The 23562-nt window shown below is 33.0% G+C and overlaps 1 protein-coding gene across 19 annotated transcripts in view; it reads left to right on the forward strand.

Moving 5' to 3' along the window:
• The window catches only part of C2CD5 (C2 calcium dependent domain containing 5), a 93693-nt gene that overhangs the window by 28489 nt on the left and 41642 nt on the right, over window positions 1-23562 (forward strand). For 7 of the 19 annotated variants that reach the window (XM_032287379.1, XM_032287389.1, XM_032287425.1 and 4 more), the window contains 6 exons: window positions 482-633; window positions 3544-3735; window positions 5324-5409; window positions 6060-6092; window positions 12138-12246; window positions 15906-15971. In XM_032287379.1, the coding sequence (XP_032143270.1) occupies window positions 482-633; window positions 3544-3735; window positions 5324-5409; window positions 6060-6092; window positions 12138-12246; window positions 15906-15971 (638 nt within the window). The remainder of the gene's footprint in view (window positions 1-481; window positions 634-3543; window positions 3736-5323; window positions 5410-6059; window positions 6093-12137; window positions 12247-15905; window positions 15972-23562) is intronic. The other 12 variants (XM_032287503.1, XM_032287490.1, XM_032287509.1 and 9 more) reach the window with 10 other exon arrangements.

Below are 23562 nucleotides of genomic sequence, written 5' to 3' on the forward strand. Positions count from 1 at the left end.
TCATTTTTCTCTCTGCTGTGTTTTTAGCTGTGGCACTCTTGCTGCTATAGGATAAGGAAACATTTTTTTCTTTTGAGGATATCTGTTGTGTGTGCAAATATAAAAACAATTATGAATATTTACACACACCATTTGTAGTTACCATTTTTCTTTTGTAACTTACGGCATTATTTGAAAATATTTTGTTATATATTCTTTTGATTTCTCCTTTTGATATTTTTTTTACCCTCTTAGCCTGTCATTTCATGCTTTTTTGCTTTTTCACTTGGCTTGTTAACTGTTTCAAATGCAGATAATATTTATCTGGAGAGTGATGAATGGTTAAACAGCAATTGGTTGTCTTTGGCCTTATTCCCAGCTCCACACGTAAGAAATGACTGCTGGCCCTGCCCCAGTTCTTTCCTGGTGTTTGGATCATGCTGCCTCCCGTCAAGCCCTTTGGCACATGATTACTTAATATTTCTCCACCTTCTTCTGGCAGGATTCCCTTCAATGAAGATCCCAATCCCAATACTCACTCATCAGGACCCTCAACCCCTCTGAAAAACCAAACCTATTCCTTTTCACCTTCCAAGTCCTACAGTCGACAGTCCTCTTCTTCTGACACAGATTTGAGTTTGACACCCAAAACTGGTAAGGCGCTTCCACCCACCTTTTGGTTTTTCTTTTTTTAAAAAATTTGTTTCTATTTCTTACTAGTGATCCATCCAAATCTTTCCTCTTGTTTTTGGCATTTAAGTTAAAAGAGGATGTGAATATGGATCATTTTCAGTTACTGCCATTAAAATATGAAAATTTTGTATAATTCAGAAATTATCTTGTCTGGAGATCTATATTTTGTTGATTTAATTATAGCATAGATATCAAAGTCCAAGATATATTTTGGCATATAGACATTTTTCATTTTATGCTCAAATTAAGAGGAATAACATCTTTAAACATTTGACTAAAAAGTAACACTAGTAGTTTGCAATCAAATTTCTCATGCATATAAGCATTTTTGAATTATTTCTGCCTATTAATGAATATAATTCTAATATTTTATTGTGAAAAAACTCTTAACCACTGAAATGGTTATATTGGAGTACATCTATTAACTGGGTATTTAAAATGTTTGCTTTTACTAGTCTTTCCAGGTTAGAAAATAGCATTTTTATTTATTCTTAAATTTTTCTGTTTATCAAATTTATATCTTTTTCTTTTCTATTGTATTTTGATGAATGATTTCTGGATTTTTGTGACTATGTTTTATGATAAAAAGTTGACCAAAAATCAAATTAGTTCCTTACATTTTAGAGCAGAATTAACTTATTTAAATCACCAAATTATTATTGTTCAGGAAAATCTAAAATAAATTTAAAAATTTAACAGTTAATGGTGTGAAATTTTTATAAACAGTATTTTCGTCTGACAGTTTTCCCATCAGATGATTAAAACATAGTACTTTTTTGTTATTTTTAATTAATATTTTTAAAATAGCCTTATTTGTATGTTAGAAAAGAAATTTATGTAGCAATTCTAGATTTTGTGAAAATAAGGAAAAAAAGTCTAAATCCAAAGCAATGCTACTTCTAAGGAAAGATCAATTTTTTTAAAAGCCTGTAGATTTAGTTTGTTTCTATAAATGAAGTTGTAAAATATAATTATGAATACTTGTTTTCTTGAAGATCACAGCTTCATCTTTAGATAATTGTGAATAATGTCTACAAATAACGTAGTTATTTCATAGTGATGAATGCTTTGGAATTTGGCACCTTATCAGGTTTATGCCGTAAAAATTGAACCATCCAGATTGTAGTGAAAAAAGCTTTTTTTTTTAATAAAGAGTAAGAGACTCTCTCCTTAAAACTTATGACAATCAAGACAAGACAGACTTATATTACTATTTGAGTAATGTTTTAAAAAATATTTTTGAGACTTTGGTCTACTGACTGCATATTCCAGGCCTTTTTTTTTTTCTTTCTTTTTTTTGTCATACCACAGATAAAATTTGGAAAGCATTTCCTTGATCTTTGTTTCTTTCTTTTTTTAAAATTCACCAAAAAGACCAAGCCTAAAGAGATCGTCAAGTAATAAATTAACTGAACCAGACTTATCTTCTCTTAGTTTTCTAGTAGGCAATCAATTGCATTATCAATGAACTTTTTGTATTTTGTCTTCTAGCTCCAAATTTTTAGTTTAAAAAAGTGTTATTTACAAATGGGGTATTATTCTCATGTATTTCTGTATTTATAAGCTACCTCTAAATAATTTTGTTTTCCCTAAAATAATTTATTATTGCAATAACTTATTTATATAATATTAGCAATTTTTAGCCCCTTGGCCTTATTATGAGTCCCTGAATATCTCTGAATTGTTTGGAGGAGCACTCTAATTTCTCATGGAGACTTTAAACGGCACAACTCTGATTGTTATCAAAATTCTAAAACTGTAATTTCAGCATGTACTTCCTGATTCTTTGCCTTCTAATTTACGTTTGTCAGAATCAGTGTCTTGAGAAATAATGGAAAGAGATAAGCTGATTATAATTTATTCGGGAATCCAAAAGCAGAATAAAGTGAATAAAATTTAGACTGAGAAAAATTTTTTTGTGTGTGTTTGTAGTTAAAGCTATTTATTATCTGTTTTTTTTTTTCTGGTAGGTCTCTTCTTTTAAAAACTTTTATATTTACTTCTGTAGATACTAATTTTTGACATTTACAAGGTTTTATTTTTATATGTTTCCCAAGTATTTAACAGGAGTTGAATTTTAGATTTGCTAGTGTTAGAATATTGATTTAACACCTGATTTTAGCTAATTTATTTTTAGCCAGGCTTTTGACTATGTATAGCTTTTATAGAGGGTATTTGACCCTTAGAGTACTCTTATCTCTGTAAATGCGAATAATGCTATGATCAGAATAAAGTATAAATGCAAATAATACTATGATCAGAGTAAAGTATTAAACATTTTAGAAGAAAAAGAAAAGTACTAATATACATCTTAAAACTTGACAGAAATAAGTTAAAATTAATACTGACAACTGTCTACCTAATCCAATACTGAGTATTTTTTATGGATATTCAATTAAAGTGCCCATAAATGCTGTCTTTTAGTTAGTAACATTTGAAGTACTGCAGCTTTATCACTTTAAATAAGTGTTTATATTTTAGGCGTCTAAAATAAGTTCTGGCTCTAAAAATTTGAAAATGTGGTACATTTTAATCTTAAATTCTTAAGCCAAAAGGGCAGGCAAGTTAAGTATTTTGAAAAAGTCAATTAAAGTTTACTAGAATCACATAAAATCCTAAGTTAGTGATTTAAACAATTTTAATGAATGTGAAGTTTGTAAAGGTTTTGTTAAGTTTTAGACTATGCCTTTTATTTACATTATGTGGGATAGATGGTCTTGCTAGTGACTTTTCATTTGCTTAGTGTAATTTGTCTATGCATTTTAAAGTTCATTTTTACTGTTATATTTTGCCTCATCATTGCTTTCCTTAGCCTGCATTTTCTGATCATCTTCTGAATCTGCATCTTTTCTCTGCTACTTTCCTCCACAGCACCTTACCCACAGGGACCTAGGATTTACCTGTGTCCCAGCTCCCCCTCTCTCTCTTGTGGTTCCCTTCATCTTAAAAAGTCCTGTCTCCTCCTCTCGGAATCTAGCCTTATCCCTCATCATTCTAGCCTTGTCAGCCCAGTTCTGAGGAAAAGTGTTTCTTTCAGTGAAGAGCTGTTCCTGGCTGCTTCTGGTAGGATCACATTATGTCAGCTTTTTAATCCCTTTATTTTTCATGCTATAAAGAATTATTGGGTATTTTATACAAGATGCATTTCTATTATTTTTCTTACTGGTAGATGGAGTTAAACAGTTGGAAATATAAGGATATAATTGAGGATTGCTTGATGGCTAATAATGAATATTCTACCAAATTATATATTTAAAAAATTACATGTCTAAGGACATAGATCTGGATATTTACAATATTATTAGGTTCTTATTACTAGAGTTTCTGTTTTAGATGCTTTAGTTTCTTTTCCTTCATAAAAACTCCATTCACATTGGACCTTTATCATCGTGTTGCTAAACTGTACGATTACATTAATAAATTATTCTGTTTGAATCAGTTTAAGTCTAATTTTGGTGATATTCTTTGATTATCTTTTTTTTTCTGTCTGTTGCATTAATTATTAAATTTTCTGCTATATTTTCTGATATTTCACTTATCACTACAAATTTACATTTTATTTTCTGGCTTTTAATATGCTTCATATAAAGATCTTAGTTTCATTTCTATGTTTAGTATTGTATAGTCTCTAAAAATAATGTTTAGGTTACTTTAAGAAAAATCATTTTTTTTGTTTTTAAGAACAGAGTGGGACTATACACATGCTAACCTTTGTTTCCTTATCCAAGAACAGCTAAAAATGTAAAAGTTAATTAGTTCCTTTTTAAGTCATTGTAGTAAATTTGGCTGTATGCATCTTCAGTTTTGAAAGGGATGGGATTAATTCTAGTCTGTAGAGCACTGGCTTCTTACCTGTCCCCTGATTTCTGTGATTCTTTGATGATAGTTGATCTATTGGTATGGTCAGAACAATAAAATAAGGTAGGGAAAGAAATGTAAAATTAAGCCTTAAAAAATACATCTAAGAGCTTGGGAAAGATAATTCTTTCATCCATAACTGTGTACATTTGTGATGTGTCTATTACATGTCCGTGGTTTTTTTGTTTATTTTGAAAAAAATTTATGTTGATTTTTGTGAATGAGCATTGACAAGTATGAAATTACTGTTTTGTCATGATATGTTTAGAAATGGGAAGTTACAAGAAAATAGATTTGACTATATTTCAAAATCACCCAAATTTTATGCTTTTTAGAGAATTTTGGAATATTTTAAGTGAGCACAAGTAGTGCTTTTGTCTCTATATTTACATTTAATCAGACATTTAATATTTCTCATATTTTAGTATTCTTAAATTGTTAGCTTAGTAATGTTATTATCTTTATTTTTAAAATTATTAGTCAGCTTTTAAAATGGAATATTTTGCAAAGATTCATCACCTTAACATAATTTTTTAAATAATTTTCGGAAAAAAATTAAGTCCCAAACTAGCTGTGGTCAATAGGACTCTGACATCTTGCATCTGTAGAAAACTTTGTGAATAAAAATAGAGTAAAATATGTGCTTTAGTTGTCATCTCCAATGATTTAAATGTTTTGATCATTTTATCATATTTCTACTCATGATGTTTATGAAGATGAATGCAATTAAACTTTGTTTCCATAGTTGTTTTTTTTTTTTTTTGGTTGTTATTTATGTACTGATGTTCTGTAGGAATGGGAAGTGGTAGTGCTGGAAAAGAAGGGGGGCCATTTAAAGCTCTTTTAAGACAACAGACTCAATCAGCGTTGGAACAGAGGGTAAGATTCACTTGATATTCTATATTCTTACACTGTGAATATGACTTTGTTATCTTATGCTTCAATATACTTACATGCTTTCATGAATTGTTTTGATTACATATCTATAATATTGCAGTTTTGAAGTCCAAAATGTAGTTAACGTATCAAAGTAATTTGTTTATGCATAACTACTTTTGATTTGGAATAATTATATAAAAATTTTTGTTTTGTCCTCCAATCTTTTATCAGAAATACTATTTTTGAGAATACCTATTGAATGCTGAAGTTATTTTCCATTACATTTATTATTGGAAAGGAGATGGTAAACATTTTTGCAGAAAAAAATATTCCAGTAGCATTTTATTATTTTTAAAGTAATTCCTTAGTATATTAATATATTTATTCGCTAAGATTACTTTTATCATTTGCCCATCTCTTAGGAATAAAAAATGTCCAGATTCTGTATTTCTAAAGATTAATATAAATAATATGGTTGCATTCACTGCAGTATCTAAAAAAATAAATAATGTGGTTATTCAGTATAATGCATCTATTTTAGTTATTGTAAGTTTAATATTTAGTTATATTTGTTGATTAGGAAAATAAGTAGTTACAGTTTTTGGATGATTTCTCTCTCTCTTTTCTTTTAAATAAACTTCATTGCTAAGGGAGGATCGCCTCATAGGTTCTGTAGAAGGCGGGTATGTTTCTGAAAAATGTGTGAGAGCCTATTTCTTGTATTGAAAGCTTTTCTAGTTTTAATCTTGGTCATTTAAGTTTTATTTAAGCTTTTAGCAAATATTGACAGCTTTTTTCTTTTCATAATGCAAAGTTGTTTTTGTTTTTTTTTTTTTTAAATTTAGTAGCACTGTGAGGCTCATGTTCTTTTTTCTACTAACTAATATGGTGCATGGTTATATATGTCATGTCAATAATTTTAAGACAGTTCTATAGCTTTCATTATGTCTGATTTGGAAGCTATAGGCATTTACAGAGTTTTCTTTTACATGTTCTGTATTACACTAGCATTTGGGGGAAAAAAGGTGAAACAGTAAATACCTGTAAAAGGATACATTTCGTAAAATAAAGGTATTTCTCCTCTAGAGGTTGGTACAATTTATTTTTCTACACTTTTCCCTCCTTATGCTGACAGTATCTGTGTATGCACTGTTTACCTAGACAAGGCTGGAGAGAGCAGAGCTGAACTAAACAATGATGAGACTTTGGCTCATTTTTTGCTTCATGCTCTATATAAGTAGCAGTTACCTTTCAGCTACTCTCGCACCTTGCAGGCAAACCTACAACTGCCACCAAAAGGCCCACCTACACATTCAAATTAACTATTAATACCAAATGTAACAAAAGACTGAAAATGTTGAAGAGTGTCAGAGTGAAGGTGTGTGTCTGCTTACCATTTTTTTTAGGCCAGAATTTTTTTTAGGCTCTTACCTCTTTCCCTGTCCCATTTTTATGTTCTCTACAGAGCTTTTCACAGTAGGAATATGATTGTTTGTAATCAAATTACCATTCTGGAATTCACATCAACAGAAAAATGTAGGTTCCCTTGAAATTCGATATAATAAGATTTTACTTGGATATGTACCCGTGACTTTACTACCTGTACCAAGACTCTTTAAAAACAATCTCACTTTAAGGGAAAAAAAAATATTAATCAGTGAAAAGCATTTTGAATTTAGTTTGGATAAAATTTGTGTTTTCAAATATGCATTTAAACATTCTTAAAATTTTGGACACATTTACACATTGGACATAGATTACTAAATAATCTTCATGGAATTAACAGCAAAGGTGTAGAGAACTATAGTTTTCATTTACAACTTTGTCAGTCCTGAGTTGGCAGTACATCTACATCATCTAACTTACTTAAGTAACTGTTCTCAAGTAAGCAGCAAAAGCGTTATCATCTTTGGCTTTCCTATTCACTGGCCACTGCTGTTAGTATGTCTTTTGTTTTGGGAAAAACAAGTAGTATGAAGAATTCTCCCCTTATGTGTTTGGATACGATTTAATTCTACCAGTCTGAACACTAGATTATGTCATTGACATGATCTACTTATGTGATGTTTTTTTTTTTGTTTGTTTTTTTTTTTGAGTCGGAGTTTCACTCTTGTTGCCCAGGCTGGAGTGCAATGGCGCAATCTCGGCTCACCGCAACCTCCACCTCCTGGGTTCAGGCAATTCTCCTGCCTCAGCCTCCTGAGTAGCTGGGATTACAGGCACACGCCACCATGCCCAGCTAATTTTTTGTATTTTTAGTAGAGACGGGGTTTCACCATTTTGACCAGGACGGTCTCGATCTCTTGACCTCATTATCCACCCGCCTCGGCCTCCCAAAGTGCTGGGATTACAGGCTTGAGCCACCGTGCCCGGCTATGTGATGTTTTATATTTATTTTTTTAATTTTAATTTTTATCCCTTGGTAAACCACCCTTAATCAATTGTATGGCTTTTTTTTTTTTCTTGAGGAAAGATAAACTTTATTTGCCCAATCTCTTTTACAGATCATTCAAGTAGCAGTTCTCAAAATTAAACAGAAACATTAAAAAAAAGTTGACAAGATCTTGGCAGTAGTTGCCAGGTTTTTGGGAGATGAGAAATAGAGATAAAAGTTTTATTTAGATTTAAGTTTCACCTATGAATTTTTTGATGTAAACAGATATTTAATTAATTAATTAGAAGAGAGGCTCTCACTATAATGCCCAGGCTGGTTTCAAACTCCTGTGCTCAAGTGATCCTCCCATCTCAGCTTCTCAGAGTGTGGGGATTACAGACGTGCGCCACCGTGCTCAGCCAGATTTGTTTTTCAATAAGACTTTTATTTTACCTGTGAGAAAACATGGAAGTACTTTTTTAGCTCCTTCAGCAAAGAAACCTAGTTAACTTAGTTTAACTTAGCATTTCCTAAATATATTGTACCATAGAACTTTTCTTTTAAAATACCTGTTAGTAAGGAACACACTTTGGGAAACATTGATATAAGGTAAAATCTTGGAGAATTTTGATCTTTTCAGAAGTGGGAGTAAAATTGCACAATAAATCATGGTAGAAATCTATTAGGGATTTTATACCTAGAAAGTTTGGTCTTTCACAATAATAAAAAGAGTATTTGATTTGAAGAATAAACTATTTAAGCATCTCCTAAGAAAAATCCCATTTAAATCTCTTTTTAAAAGAATACTCCCATTGTGCTCTGATGATTTTTCAACTACCCTGTCTTTGAGTACACGCTATTAAATATTTTTATGCTGCCTGCCCTTGGCTTATGACAAAGCATCAGCATGTCAAGTTTATGTAGGTACCACAGGGAAAGCTGCTTTAAATATGAAGACTTTCTGGAGAAAATTTCTTCTGCAGTTCCTGAAATTCACATCTAGGCATTGAAAGCAGGGTGTGCTTGGGCTGATCTTAAGGAAGCTTTTCTTTTCTTTTTTTTCCTTTTGAAATGAAGTTTTGCGGGCCGGGCGCGGTGGCTCACGCCTGTAATCCAAGCACTTTGGAGGCCAAGGCGGGCGGATCACCTGACGTTGGGAGTTCAAGACCAGCCTGACCAACATGGTGAAACCCCTTCTTAAAACAAACAAACAAACAACAAAAAAATGAAATGAAGTTTTGCTTTTCTTGTCCAGGCTGGAGTGCAGTAGCACAGTCTCGGCTAACTGCAGCCTCCACCTCCTGGATTCAAGCAATTCTCCTGCCTCAGCCTCCTGAGTAGCTGCCATTACAGGCTCCAGCCATCACACCTGGCTAATTTTGTATTTTTAGTAGAGACAGGGTTTCACCATGTTGACCAGGCTGATCTTGAACTCCTGACCTCAGGTGATCCACTTGCCTCGGCCTCCTAAAGTTCAGGGATTACAGGCGTGAGCCACCGCACCCAGCAGAAGCTATTCTTTTATGCAGAAGAAAAGTCTATAAATTCATCAGGTATAATAAAATCAAGTCCTTAACTCTAAATTTAGATAGTAAAGCCAGATGATAAAGTTTGTTGCTCAGGAAGAGTCTAGGAAGAAAAGGCCCTCTTCACTTCAGTTTTTCATATAAAAAAAATGAAGATAATAGTACTTCCCTCATGGGAAAGGTTATAGAACACAGGCCACAGAGCCTGGCATATAGAAGCACTTGACAGTAGTTGCCAGTTATGGTGGTGATGATAGGTATTTAACAACCTGCTATAGATTTCAGCAGTAGCCCTTCTAATGAGAGAATTGTATGAAGATGGAATTTTGGCTAAATAAAATGACATTTTAATTCGTTACAGGTTAAATTTTGTGTTTTAAAGTGAATTGTTGTGCTGATTAGGTGAACTGGGGACCTGTAAAGTAGAGTTTAAGTTGGCAGAGTAGGTTGTGGCATCTTTGGGCAGCCATTGCCGTGTGTGCTTCTTTCTGACCAACTCCAGTATGATTCTTTCCTTCGTTTCTTTATCTCAAACAAAGAAACCTTGGGGAGAATGGTAAAGAACCCTGAATTGAGAAGTCATTTAGCTTCATTTTTTCATACTTCCGTAAAATCTTATATGAAAATGTTTTCTAATATATAATTTACCTATTTTATTTCTTTTAGAAGGAAGAAGGAAGCACTGTCTTCCATTTAGCTTACAAAAATGTTATTTTCAGTGTCTCTTGCCTAGATATTTAAAAGATTTAAGTATAAAGATTACATATAAAGTGATTTTTTTTATTCTTTGAGACCACCACATGCCTCAGATAGTTTGAGGAAATATTAAAATTTAAGTGATCCTAACACTGAAAAAAAAATCTGAAAGATCTAATACATTACTAATAATATAAGCTCACCTATACGTTTCTCATTTAAAACTCACATTTATAAAGTTCAAATGGACTTGCTCTGTGATTACCAAATTGTTTTCCCAAATTTTTTAACACTTAGTATTTGTTGTGTAATTACCCCATATGTGCTGTACCTAACGATAAATCCATTCACATATTTTTATGACTCAAAACTTCATTTACATTAAAATTTCCTAACAATAAATATGAATTTATTATGAGGTAATCTTCTAGTTTGTACAGTTTTCATTAGATTTCCAGAAATAAAACTTTGAGGGCAGAAAAAAAAGTTTAAATGGAAATAAAGATGCATTTTGACTAAACATATTGTAATACATTTATTATAAGTGACATATTCTCCTTACATCCTCTTCCTTATTTTCCCTCTACCTGTAGTCTCCTGAGCCAAAGCTAACCACTTTCATACATTAGTTTTTTACCCTTTTTTCCTATATAGCCTAAATTTTTCTTTCTCATTTTTAAAGGTTACTTCTAAATTTGAACTGAATTTATTTCTAAATATGTGTGTGTACACACACACACACACACACACACACACATTTGTTTATACTCAACCTTCATGGGTTACTGAGGTGTGTAGGACTGATGGCTTTTGTGCTAAATGATTCCAAGTTGCTGTGCTTTGTGATTCTGCTTTTGTGAGTTTGTATTCTCCATGCTTGAAGCAGCCAGTGAATAATTCTTGCTGCTTTTAATGTGCCTGCTTCTGGTAGTATTCTGTATCTCTTTACCAGCTTTTTTGTTGTTGCATTTAATCTGTGGTGGTCTTGAAAGTAAGATCATGATAAATTTTAGAATTGTATGTTCTTAAGATACATATTTGTAACTACTATAATATTATAGTATGAATATGATCTGTGGGAGTCTGCTATGAATAAAGTATGTGAGCTTTAGTGCTTGAGGCTGTAACAGTTCTTTTGACTGTTGAGAGCCCTGTTTTGCTCATTTTTCTCAATTGTGTTCAAAATAGCTGAGGCTAGTGGTAAGTGATTCAGTCAAGTGAGGTACATTAATCTTGGAGCCAGACAGGTCAAACATCAAGTTTTCCTTACTTGCATCCAGTATGTAAATATGAGGGGCCTCCATGTTTTCACAGGAGCTCCGTTTCCTTATTGGGTGCTATTTCAATGAATTTCCTTTCTCAGCTTTTCCATTTCTCTTTGTTGTGTTTCTCTTTATCTTTAAGTTGATGAATTTCATGCCTTTGACAGAGAAGGGGAGAATAAAGCATTCAAGAACTTGTGGAATTTTATTCCCTCCCTAGCTGTTATCTCTATACCTTTCACGTTTTCTTAATATACCTTTATGCACTTGGATTTGTTCCTGCCACCATGGGGTTGATAGAGTAAGGAGAGTAAATAACGTCACACAATGATTCTCTACCCACCTCAACTTGATACTTGCCCCTATCCTCTTTCTCTTAACCCACACTACTTATCCTCTCACTTACCCCCCCTTAGTCCCACTTTCATTTAGGTCTGTTGGCCCCAGGCATCTTTACCAGTGTCTTACGTTGGGTTTTCATGTGAAAGGGATGTCTACACCACTGAGAAATAGAAAATGGGGTATAGGGATAGGGTAGTTTCCACATCTCATTGAGAAGTTGAATCAGAGTTGGATTGAGAGGAAGGAAGAATGTGTTTCAAATAAATTGAAAAAACACTTTCTTTTTTCCTCATTGAGAACTGATGAAATGAGTCTTTAGATTCTGTATAACATTGTATATATGGGGAAATGGATTTAGAACTCTAAACATTTAATAAAACTTTTAATTACAAAGCATGTGTAATATATAATGGGTGGCCTTTTATTTCAAGAGATGTAATACATTTGCTTATGACAAGCTTTTTAATAAGCAATGTTTTTACACTTTACACATGGTGAGTTGTATTTTTCCCCTATTCTTTCCACTAGGAATTTCCATTTTTTACCTTGACGGCGTTTCCTCCTGGATTCCTTGTACACGTTGGGGGTGTAGTTAGTGCACGTTCTGTGAAGCTTTTGGATCGTATCCACAATCCTGGTATGTTCTTAAAAAGTTTCAATGTTTCCTTTATTTAAACTGTGGTTATTAAAATTGATGTTTATGATTTTTTAAAGCCAAATGTATCTGAAAAGAGAAAGGAAAGCATAAACTAGCATGTTACTTAAATATATTTGTAGTAATCTTAATTATAAATAATCAAACTAAAGGATATTTTAGTTACTTTTCTGTAAAAATCAAATCTTGGTTCATTTTTGGTCACAGTATCACTTTAAGGAAATCCTTAAATAACTTTTGTCAGCTATTTTCTTTGACCCAGGGGAGATAAAAAATTTTATAAATTGACTATTACGGCCGTTAGTTTAAGATGTTAATTCTTTTCATTAGCAGTGGCTCTTTATAGATTACTTAATTTCCTTGTTCTTAAAACAGGTATTGAAAAAAATATAATTGTAAAGCTGGGCACAGTAGCACGTGCCTATAGTCCCAGCTACTCATGAGGCTGGAGCAAGAGGATTGCCTGAGCCCAGGGCAACATACTTGGGCAACAGCCTGGGCAACACAACGAGACCTATGTAAACACTGTGCGTGTCATAACAGATTGGTAGCAGAGGGAACCAGATGAGTCTATGGGTCAAAGACCCTCTTCCTGAGCAGGCGACTGGAGCTGTCATTTCTTAGAGCTCATTGTGTAACTTGAACACACTGGGACTGTCTTAGACCATGGCCGTCTGTCCCCTCCAGCCTGCCCAGGCAGCCCTCAGGAGAGATAGAACCCAGATTCCAGAACTGTGCTGGGATTCCGCTCTGTCATTGGTGGAATCCAGCCTGGGCAACAAAGTAACTGTAAACATTGTGTAGAGTATCTAAGAATTGAAAAACAGACAAACCAACCAACACCTGGTCCCACAGTTTCTTTTACGTAGCTATTTGTTCTGTTTAAGCAAACCAGTAAGCATAGTAGCTCACTTCTTTAAAATATAGGACCATAATTATAACAGCAAGTAGAAATGAAAGTCCCAGTGGATTCAGGCCCTTGGATCAGAAATACTCTGGTGATTTCTGTACGTGTAAAACAAGCATGATAGATAGTGGGAACTTTCCATATGGAATGTGTTCTTGCATTTCTCGTTGACTAGATGCTCAATCAGCATATGTTAAACCTGAAGTTATGTTAGTATTCTTATTTGGCATATAGACATATGTATTTTTTGAAAAATTTAAATTGTGACATCTAGTAACCTCTTTGTGAGACTTGTATTGACAGCTATAAAAAGAAGAGTAAAATGCTTTGAAGTTATTGAACCAAAACATTGTAGATAATGACTATTTTTGAGGATACAGAGTGTTATTATTCTTTAATATTTTTTAAAAGTTTAATTTATGCCTTGTAGTTTTATGTCATTTGAGTTTGTTACAGAGAAGACTAGGATTCTCTGGACCCTGAATGAGATTTCAGAAAAAGAGTGCAAGTCAGGTTTATTTAACTCTGAAGCTGGGCAAATATGTATTATCTTTTAAGCACTGGTTTTCTCTTTTTTTTTTTTTTCCTTCTTTAGTTTTTTTTCTCCTGTTTCTTATTTTTGTGGACAATATAAGATGTTTATTGTAGTATTTGTATACAGTACTTAAAGAAAAATTCAGACTGATGCCAGTTTAACATATTGGGATCTTGAAGATTATGCCAAATTCTACATGTTTGTGTTAAGGAACTTGAATTATTTGGAAAATGCAAGGAAGTACTCAGTTAAGATACCTGACATCAACCTTGTGACCCAAGACTAGTTACCTGTATTTCTATGGACCATTAACTTAAATATTCTAATATATGGTACCCACTGATCTGATAGTTAGAAACATGGTTTCAGGAATATATTTAATTATTGGTGATATCTTCTGCTTACTGAAAAACATTTTGGGCCGGATGTGGTGGCTCACGCCTGTAATCCCAGCACTTTGGGAGGCCGAGGTGGGTGAATCTCCTGAGGTCAGGAGTTTGAGACCAGCCTGACCAACAAGGTGAAACCCTGTCTCTACTAAAAAATATAAAAATTAGCCGGGCGTGGTAGCAGGCGCCTGTAGTCCCAGCTACTTGGGAGGCTGAGACAGGAAAATTGCTTGAACCCAGGAGCAGAAGTTGCAGTGAGCTGAGATTGCGCCACTATACTCCAGCCTGGGCGATGGAGTGAGACTCCTGTCTCTTAAAAAAAAAAAAAAAAAAAAATTTAAATTTTATTTTGTTGCTTCCATGTACTCTGAGTAAGCTATAGAGTCTGGGAGAACAAATGAAGTTTACTTAAATATAAGGTAGAGAGTTGTATTTAAAATGTTACTACTTAAAAAAAAAAAAAAAAAAACTAATTGCACTTTGGGATTTATTTTATCTGCCAGTTCATGCTAACTTTGCAAGAAATCTAAGAATCTAATCCCAAGGAAGAAAGAATAGTTTTTATTATGGAATGTATTTTGTGTATTATAATTACCAGCTCACCCATTCTCTTCCTTTCCTCCCAGTTTAGAGCATTTTTTCAGTTTACATGTAGAAATTCTCAGTTATTAATGGATTATTTCCCAAAAGATCATGGACATACATATAAGTTCTTTCAATGATGTATGAGTTACATTTTCATTTTGTTTTATTTTTAGTTAAATACATATAATTATTCTAATGGTTCCAATATTATGTTATTTTGGTTTAAAGTATTACATTCTGACTGGGCACAGTGGCTTACACCTGTAATCCCAGCATTTTGGAGGCCAAGGTGGGCAGATCGCTTGAGCTCAGGAGTTCAAGACCAGCCTAGGCAGCATGGTGAATCCCTCTCTCTACCAAAAATACAAAAATTAGCTGGGCGTGGTGGCACATGTCTGTGGTCCTATCTACTTGGGAGGCTGAGGCAGGAGGATAACTTGAACCCTAGAGATGGAGGTTGCAGTGAGCCGAGATTGTGCCACTGCACTCTAGCCTGTGTGACAGAGGGAGACTCCATTTCAAAAAATAAAATGTCACATTCTTCAGATTCTTTTATGTATTACGCACTAAAAAGGAACATTTTCTTAAGAACATTTACTAATCTCCAGGCCTCTTAAGTAATTATTTATGAAGAAATTTTAATATATTGAAGAAAAGGTGAATCTTAAAACTCTAGATTAACATCTACTCTAATGATGATGTTTTAATTTTGTGACACTGAGGTATTCTGTTGAGAGAAACTTAACAGTGGATTGAGATGCATGTGCTAATGTTAAAAATGCCGTGTTTGCATTCTCAAATGAATTTTGCAGCTATTTTTTGACTAGTGAATATGGGAAATTTTTGTTTCATTCTCAGTGTAGAAGGGAAAAAAATCTTATTTTAAAACCACTACCACCTGCCAACTATGGATTATTATTTTGGAAGCTTTTTTTAAAGAACACCCTCCTTTGGTAAATATTGAGCAAACAGGTGACTACGACAAGGGAAAGAATGGGGTGGTTTTAAAAATGAAGGTAATTAAATAATTAGATTAATGTTAGATTACTATAGCATGCTCCTTCTCCCCTTTCTATTTCTACTTCTTATTAACTCTGCTGTCTGTGTCTTTCCAGTTCCTGTCGAGTGGTGTTTGTCAATTGCGTTCTTGTTTGTAGTGTTTTTTGTTTTATTTCTTCTATTCTGCACCTAAAACTGATCTACTAATTTGCTGTTTTGAACTCAGCCTTTGTCGGAATTATGGGTAACACAAGATCTTACAAACTGCTAGACTGGAATAGTTTCAATTCAGGTATTTTGATGGTCATTCAGTACTACATATGCTGACAAAAATTATGGCAGCTCAGTGAAGTTTTTAGAAATGTTCTAGATGAAGTAGGTTTAAAGTCAATTCAGTTATACAGTTATATTCTGTGCTGTGTATTTAATAACTTGTAATTTCAGTGGAAATACAAATAAAAAATGTGTTAACGAAAATGAATTAATGAAATCCGCAGACATACCATAAATTATCAATAACTTTTCTTAGGTGATTAACTTCAGAATGATCATTTAAATTTATATTTATTACATTTTTGATGGTTTTTATATCAGGTAAATGATGTAGGCGTTAACTTTATAATTAAGCAAATATTTTTTAAATATTTATAAGTAATTTTTTATAAATCTAAAAATAAAGTATATTTAGATTTGAATAGAATATGTTTAGTGTTCCATAGAATACTGTAAAAGTATAACTGTTAGCATTTTTATTTATAATTCTAGAAGTGTTCCAAGATTTGATAACTAAGAACAGACCTTTTGGGGATTAACAGCTTTCTTAAACTTTCCTCCTTCCCTTTCCACTTGTGAATATAATTTTTAAAAAGTAACTTTATGTATTAATATAATTTGTAGCTTTTAAATAAACCAGACTGAGATAGAGAGCTTTACAGCTGATGATGTGCTTTAGAGTCAAAGCAATTAATTTTTCTTTTTGATAAAAACATTAATAATGTATATTTCTAATCGTTTATATTATATTTTTTAGATTGAAATAATACAACCATTTTGATTCAGTGTCAGAAGCTGGTATGTTGCCTAAATAAATTTTTCAGTTGTTTGTCTTAGAAAGTATATCTTACAGAAAAGCAAAAGCACCAAGGGGCTCAGAATTTTAGATAATATCTCATAATCTTTTCAATATTGAAAACTTTTTTGTTCTTAGGAGTTCAAGATATAAGTTTTGATGTAAGTAATGCATGTTTGACTATGAAGGAAATCATGTTCATTATGTAGATTAACCTAAATTCAGTCCGGTAAACCATATAAGTCCAACCTTTGCAGATGTAGATTGATGTCAATTGGTAAATCCTCGGGGAAATTTCCTATTCAGGTTTTTACCAGCATGCTGTCATTGATTAGAATTAAAGTGATCATTTGTTAGTGTAATATTATATAATTGGATTTTAGTGAGAAATTAGAAAATACCTTGCTAGGTTAATATCTTAAAAATAAGAAATTTTAAAACATAGGCAGATTAATATAGTGGAAAGATATATAGAAAAAGGCCATTAAGAGCAGATTGATCATTAATAATATAAGGAACTGATATCTTGTCAGGGCAGAGATGTTTAGGGTGAGACATGTGTTGGTCAAATGATGGAACAATCTTGGAAATGGAAATAGTAATAATTAAATCTTACAGATATTACAAGGACATTGTCCCACACAAGCCAAATTACACTTTGGCAAAGAAAAACATGGTTGAGGAAGCAGTATATCTTGCCATCATTTAAAATAATGTCAGGTAGGACGTGTATGAAGGAAAAAGGTGGATATAAGTTATAGAATGTTAAAAGAACATAAACGATGACACCTTGTAGTGTGCTTTTGATTTAGTAATTGGAATCTTTCTGGTAAGAGCTAATATATCTTCAGAAAACTGATTTTCATACTTGTTTAGGAAAAATAACTTGATAATTCTGAAGAAAAATTTGAGATAGATAAACATATGCAAATCATTTATGTATTATTCTTTGTAATTTGAGAATATTTAGCCATTGTTCTCCTATGTGGAAAATCAAGAATTGACCATGTTAGGAAAATAATTGTTGAGATATCATTTTTATTAGGGCTAGAATTGCTCATTCACACTGTATTTCCTGGCTTCTTCACACCATGTGTTATATGAGGCATCATCATTTTAATAATAACCTTCCAAGAGAAAAGAAAAATACATACCACCATATTAAACATACCTATTAATCATTAGACATTCTTATTTCAGAAACATTAAAATGTGGAAAGATATAGGAAAACATTATTATACAGTCATGTATAAAATATGACAGATTATGCAAGCTTATATCAGAATTTATTTTGTGCCATGCAATTTGCTAGGTACTAGGGTGGAAAGATTGCCAACCCTACTGCCTTCATGAAGCTCATATTCTTGGAGGATAGAAAAACATTAAATAATTTACTGTGTGGTATGGTGTGATACAAGATAAAGAGTTAAAGAGGAAGCCTTGATTAACTCTGTGTATGAGGGAAGCTTATAGAAGTGGTAATTTTTGAGCTCATATTTGAAGGATACATGGGAGAATCACATAGATTTATATTTCAGTGTTTTGGGACCCATGTTTATACATACTTTGCGTATGGTTTTGAAACTTCCAGCATTTACAAAATGATATCCTAGCCAGTACTTATTTGATGATGTTTACATAGTTACTGCATACTTACTAGGTTGCTTGCCACTGAGTACAAAGTATCTTGGTTGGTTTAGCATTTTTTTTTTTGTCTTCTTTTCTTCTGCCATGCTGCCTTAGTTTCTGTTAACTACAGTGTACAGTGTTAGAATTTTTTTTTTTTTTTTTTGGAGATAGAGTCTTGCTGTGTCTCCCAGGCTGGAGTACAGTGGTGGGATCTCAGCTCACTGCAATCTCTGCCTCCCGAGTTCAAGTGATTCTTGTGCCTCAGCCTCCCAAGTAGCTGGGATTACAGGCGTGTGCCACTATGCTGACTAATGTGTGCGTGTGTGTGTGTGTGTGTGTGTGTGTGTGTGTTGGTAGAGACGGGGTTTCACCATGTTGGCCAGGCTGATCTTGAACTCTGACCTCAAGTGATCCGTCTGCTTTGGCCCCCCAAAGTGCTAGGATTAGAGGCGTGAGCCACCACGCACAACCTTAGGAATGTTTTTATAGAGCAGGAAGAAGGGAACTATTATTAGAATTTATTTTTAAAATGTTGCTTTTACTTATCATACTGCTTATATCATACTGCTTATATCATCTGGCTTGGTAACAGACTTTGAGAAAGGCCAGGCAGGCGAGTGTTGCTGCTAGGAAGGAGGATGCACCATTTACAAATCTTGTGTGTGACATTCTAGGAATGGAAGTACATAAGAATAAGGGTAGCCCATAGTCACATTTGCCTTAGGTCATTGACTATAGAGTGGAGAATAGACTTAAAGGCAATAAGACTAGAGACAGGGCGATGGGTTAGTAGAATGTGCAGTAACCTTGGCTACATAGGTAACCTAGGTTTTGGTGGTGTAATAGGAGAGCTACATTTATCAAGAACTTACTATGTGGCACGTACTCTTTTAAGTGCTTTATAATTGTAGGCCATTTAATCCCCAAAACAGATCTATGAGGTTGGCACTAATTTCCTATTTTGTAGGTGTGCAAAGTGAAACAGTAGTTTTCCAAAGGTGAATAGTTAGAAAGTGGCTGAGCCACAATTTGTACCTGAGTACTCTGGCTTCAGAACCAATGCTCTTAACTATAAATTAAAGAGACATTTTGAATATAATAACAGCAGGGCCTAGTAACTAGTGAAATGTGGCAAATGAAGCAGGTTCTTCTCTGCTTTCAAGGCAAGAGAAAGGAAGGGGAATTATTCCACATACCTACAGCTCTAAAATTATACTTAGCAGTTGAGTTCTACCCTTTGGAAACTCAAGTTTATTTGAAAGTTGAGATGAGAAAATATTTAGAGTAAATTTTAATAGTCCTAACTCATTTTTCAAATAAGTATAATCTTTTATTTTTTCCCCTAAGTTACCACTAGAAGTATTTGAGTCACTCACATATATAATTTTTAAATCAGTGATAATCTTGATAGTTGCAGATAATTTGCTATTTTTTCTCTGTATAGATTGCATGTCAACTTAGATATTTTTTCAGGAAGTGGCAAGAAGAAATAAAGTAGTTATATAGTATGGTACAAAATGTAATTATATATTAGTTGGAGATAGCTTTCGAACTTAGACAAAATTTTTGAGTTTATATTTTAAGTCCTCAGTTAGTAAAACAAGTTGTTTAACACTAGATAGCCTTTCGTTTGTTGTTGAGAATATATTTAAAGGGTTTTTTTTTTTTTTTTTTTTTTTTTTGGAGACAGAGTTTTGCTCTTGTTACCCAGGCTGGAGTGCAATGGTGCTGTCTTGGCTCACTGCAACCTCCGCCTCCTGGGTTCAGGCAATTCCCCTGCCTCAGCCTCCTGAGTAGCTGGGATTACAGGTGCATCCCACCATGCCCAGCTAATTTTTTGTATTTTTAGTAGAGACGGGGTTTCACCATGTTGACCAGGATGGTCTTGATCTCTTGACCTCGTGATCCACCCGCCTCGGCCTCCCAAAGTGTTGGGATTACACGTGTGAGCCACCACGCCCAGCCTTAAAGGGTTTTTAAACAAATTTTATTTTAGGCAGATTGTAGCTCTTAGGACATATTATTCTTAAGATTTTCTCAATCATATGATAAACTTTTACTAGTAAAAAGGCAAGCTTTGGATTAATGGTTCAAAATTCGAAAATATTAGTCTCTTTTATTAGCCATCAGAATTGTAGTTGTTTAGAAAGTTCATTTTATTTTAGGAGCAAAAGTGAGTAGTTATGTCCTATAAAAATAAGTACAATGATTACTTTAAAAATATTTAATGGTAACAAAATTGTGAGTCACCTGATTATATAAGGATATATTTATAGAATGTACGTATCAGTCTGCTCATCTGAATGAATTTTTTTTTAATTTTAAGTTTTAATTTGGTTAAGTTTTTATTCAGTGGATGTTTGTGGAGTGCCTACCATGTGTTGAACACTGTGTTGGGTACTGGAAACATCATTGTTAAGCCAGGCAGACATCCTGTACACACAAGTCTAGGGTAATTCTTACATTATTTTGGTGTATGGATATGTGTGTATTAGTTAAATGGAAATAGGTGGTAGGCTCTCTTGGAACTTAAATTCTGCTGATAATCTCAGCAATCATTATTTTTTCTGAGAGATACTTATGAGCAGATGTGCAGACTGTACCTAAAGTAGTTACACAGCTTTTGGTTTTCAGTATTTTAATAAGGTTTTCAGGAATTAGATAAATAAGAGTTCAAGATCCAAGATGGCATAAATATAGCATGTGTGATATGTGAGCTTTTCTATATTACCAGTAATTTTTAGAGTAATGAAAATCCAGTTACATTGTGTGTGTGTGTGCAGTGAAATATCACAATTATGGAGTAGATTACACATTTGACTTTCTAAATTTACAGATAGTAGAGACTCCAGTATGGTCCAACATGGATTATATCTTAGCTTCATCCTAACATCCCAAATTACTAGGTCTTGATGTTTGCTCTGTATTTGCACATGACTTCCTCTTGTAATGAGAATCTTCTTCCTAGTCTACTGATCCTCACCCAGTTTAAGGTTGTATACTCCTTTGAACCTGAACTCTCTAATTTCTTTTTCATTAGGGGAAATTTATCTTCTTCAAGAGGTTGGCAGTTGGAATGTTATTTTCAGGTATTTGGGAATATAGCTTTTTATACTGTCCTTTAACATGATAGATTATCATTGTATTAAAACCCTTTGATCCAACCTAACATTTTATCTTTTTTTGTTGATTTATAAATTAGGTTGAATAACTGTCCATCTTTTAAATACTTTTTTTTATTGATATATAATATTTGTTTATATTTATGGGGTACATGTCTTGTATTGTTACATTCATAGAATAAGTAATGATCAAATCAGGGTATTTGGAGTATCCATCACCTTGAATATTTATCATTTCTATGTGTTGGGAACATTTCAAGTTCTCTTATAGCTGTTTTGAAATATACAGTACAGTGTTAACTATAGTCACTCTGCTTTAAAACATTAGAACAATTTATTTTTTCTTCTAACAATATTAGAAGAATCTGCAAGGCAGAGTTATTCTCTCCCAGAGCTATATAAAAATGGATTGAACTTAACGTTTCACGTAGTCAGTGTTTCTTAGTTGCCAAATGTGTGATTGCCTAAAATCTCAAAGAGGTTGAGTTTAATAACGGCATATTATGTTGAGTTGTTCACATGGTTATTTTCTGAGATATAAACTGCCATTTTAGAATTTTACCAGTTTCACCTGTACTTCAGAAACAAGATAAAAAGATGGCAAGATATCAAGCTGTGGCCATGCTCTAGAAATGTAACATGGTAAAAATGAATGAATGTTGACATCAACCCAAGTGTACTGACATTGCCCCTAAAGAGACATCAGTGAGGATTGATTTAGAGTTCAGTTCATGCCTGCAATTAAGAGGATATATTAAAAGATTTGCGATATTATCTACAAAGAGTTTTAACCCATAGAAGAAATACAAAATAGTATAAAATATAATTTGTATAATAATTAAAAATTTCTCCTAAAATGATAACCTTTTATAATTATAAATAATTCTGTAGATTATCAGGAGAAACATGGTGTTTAAGGTGAAGAGATTTCATTCTTAACATCTTTGAAATGTTTATTAAATGTGACCTCACATCTCAGCTGTATATTCTTCAAATACCTAAATTATATCATTTCATGTGTGGCATATATAGTTGCCACAAAGTTTTAAATCAGACTCTGTTTGCTTTTATATTAGTATAGTATCCTCAATTTTGTACTTTGTAGGGTGAATAAAATAATTCAAATTCATTAGTGTGTTTCTTATGGGAAAACACAATACATTCCTATAAGACTGTAGTTACCAGTTTTTAAACCTTAAACATTCTATTATAGGGATTAAATACTATGATATCTCTGAATTTTTATTGGTAATAGGTTAGGCTGAATCATAATTACTACTTGAGGATTCTCTAGCTCATGTCTGGCGTGAGTATAAAATAAGCTTTGAAGATAAATTTAACTTTTCTTTAATATTAAATAAATTAATCTTAATTTTGTTTTAATTAAATACCACCTAAATTTAGTAGCCCAAATTTTTCCTTTAGTCTCTTGCTTACAGTTGTAGATAATTGTTAATACAATTACCAGTTTGTGATTAAGTGCTCCCTACTGTATGCTTGCCTTGCTTTCACCTAGAATCTAGGGCCATTACTTTCTGTAACCATTTCAGTGAGCTGCCATAGTTTTCAGTCTGTACTGTCACCTGATCCAAGCATGCGCCAAAATATCCACTGTTTCTGGCTCCTGTATGCTGAATCTGCTTTGCAAACCCTTCGTTCTTTGAGCTTTTGCTTTAGCCAAAAACCAAATTTAGAAGTTTTCTGGAGTGTGGACATATGCCATTTGCTTCCTTAGCTCCCATGTTATGTAACTCTTTAGCTTTGTATTAAACTTGTAAATACTTTATTAAATACAGTAATGGCATCCCCATGTGCAATTGTGTGGCTCATGTGTTAAAATAAAGGCTGCTTGTGAATTTGTCAGAAGAATATGAATGCTCCACTTGCGCTGCATTCAGCTTTTTTGTTTGTTTGTTTTTTGAATCAGCCACTTATTCTTTCATAGTGTTTGGTTTAATTATTTGATTATTTTATGTGTTATACTAAGGTAAGTTTAATGTAAATGAACTTTGTATTCTCTGTGGTATCTCATAGGAATTGTTATAACATACCTTCCCATTTA

This window comes from Sapajus apella, unplaced genomic scaffold (assembly GCF_009761245.1).
Source record: "Sapajus apella isolate SASKATOON/1434 unplaced genomic scaffold, GSC_monkey_1.0 scaffold2, whole genome shotgun sequence".
Taxonomy (NCBI): domain Eukaryota; kingdom Metazoa; phylum Chordata; class Mammalia; order Primates; family Cebidae; genus Sapajus; species Sapajus apella.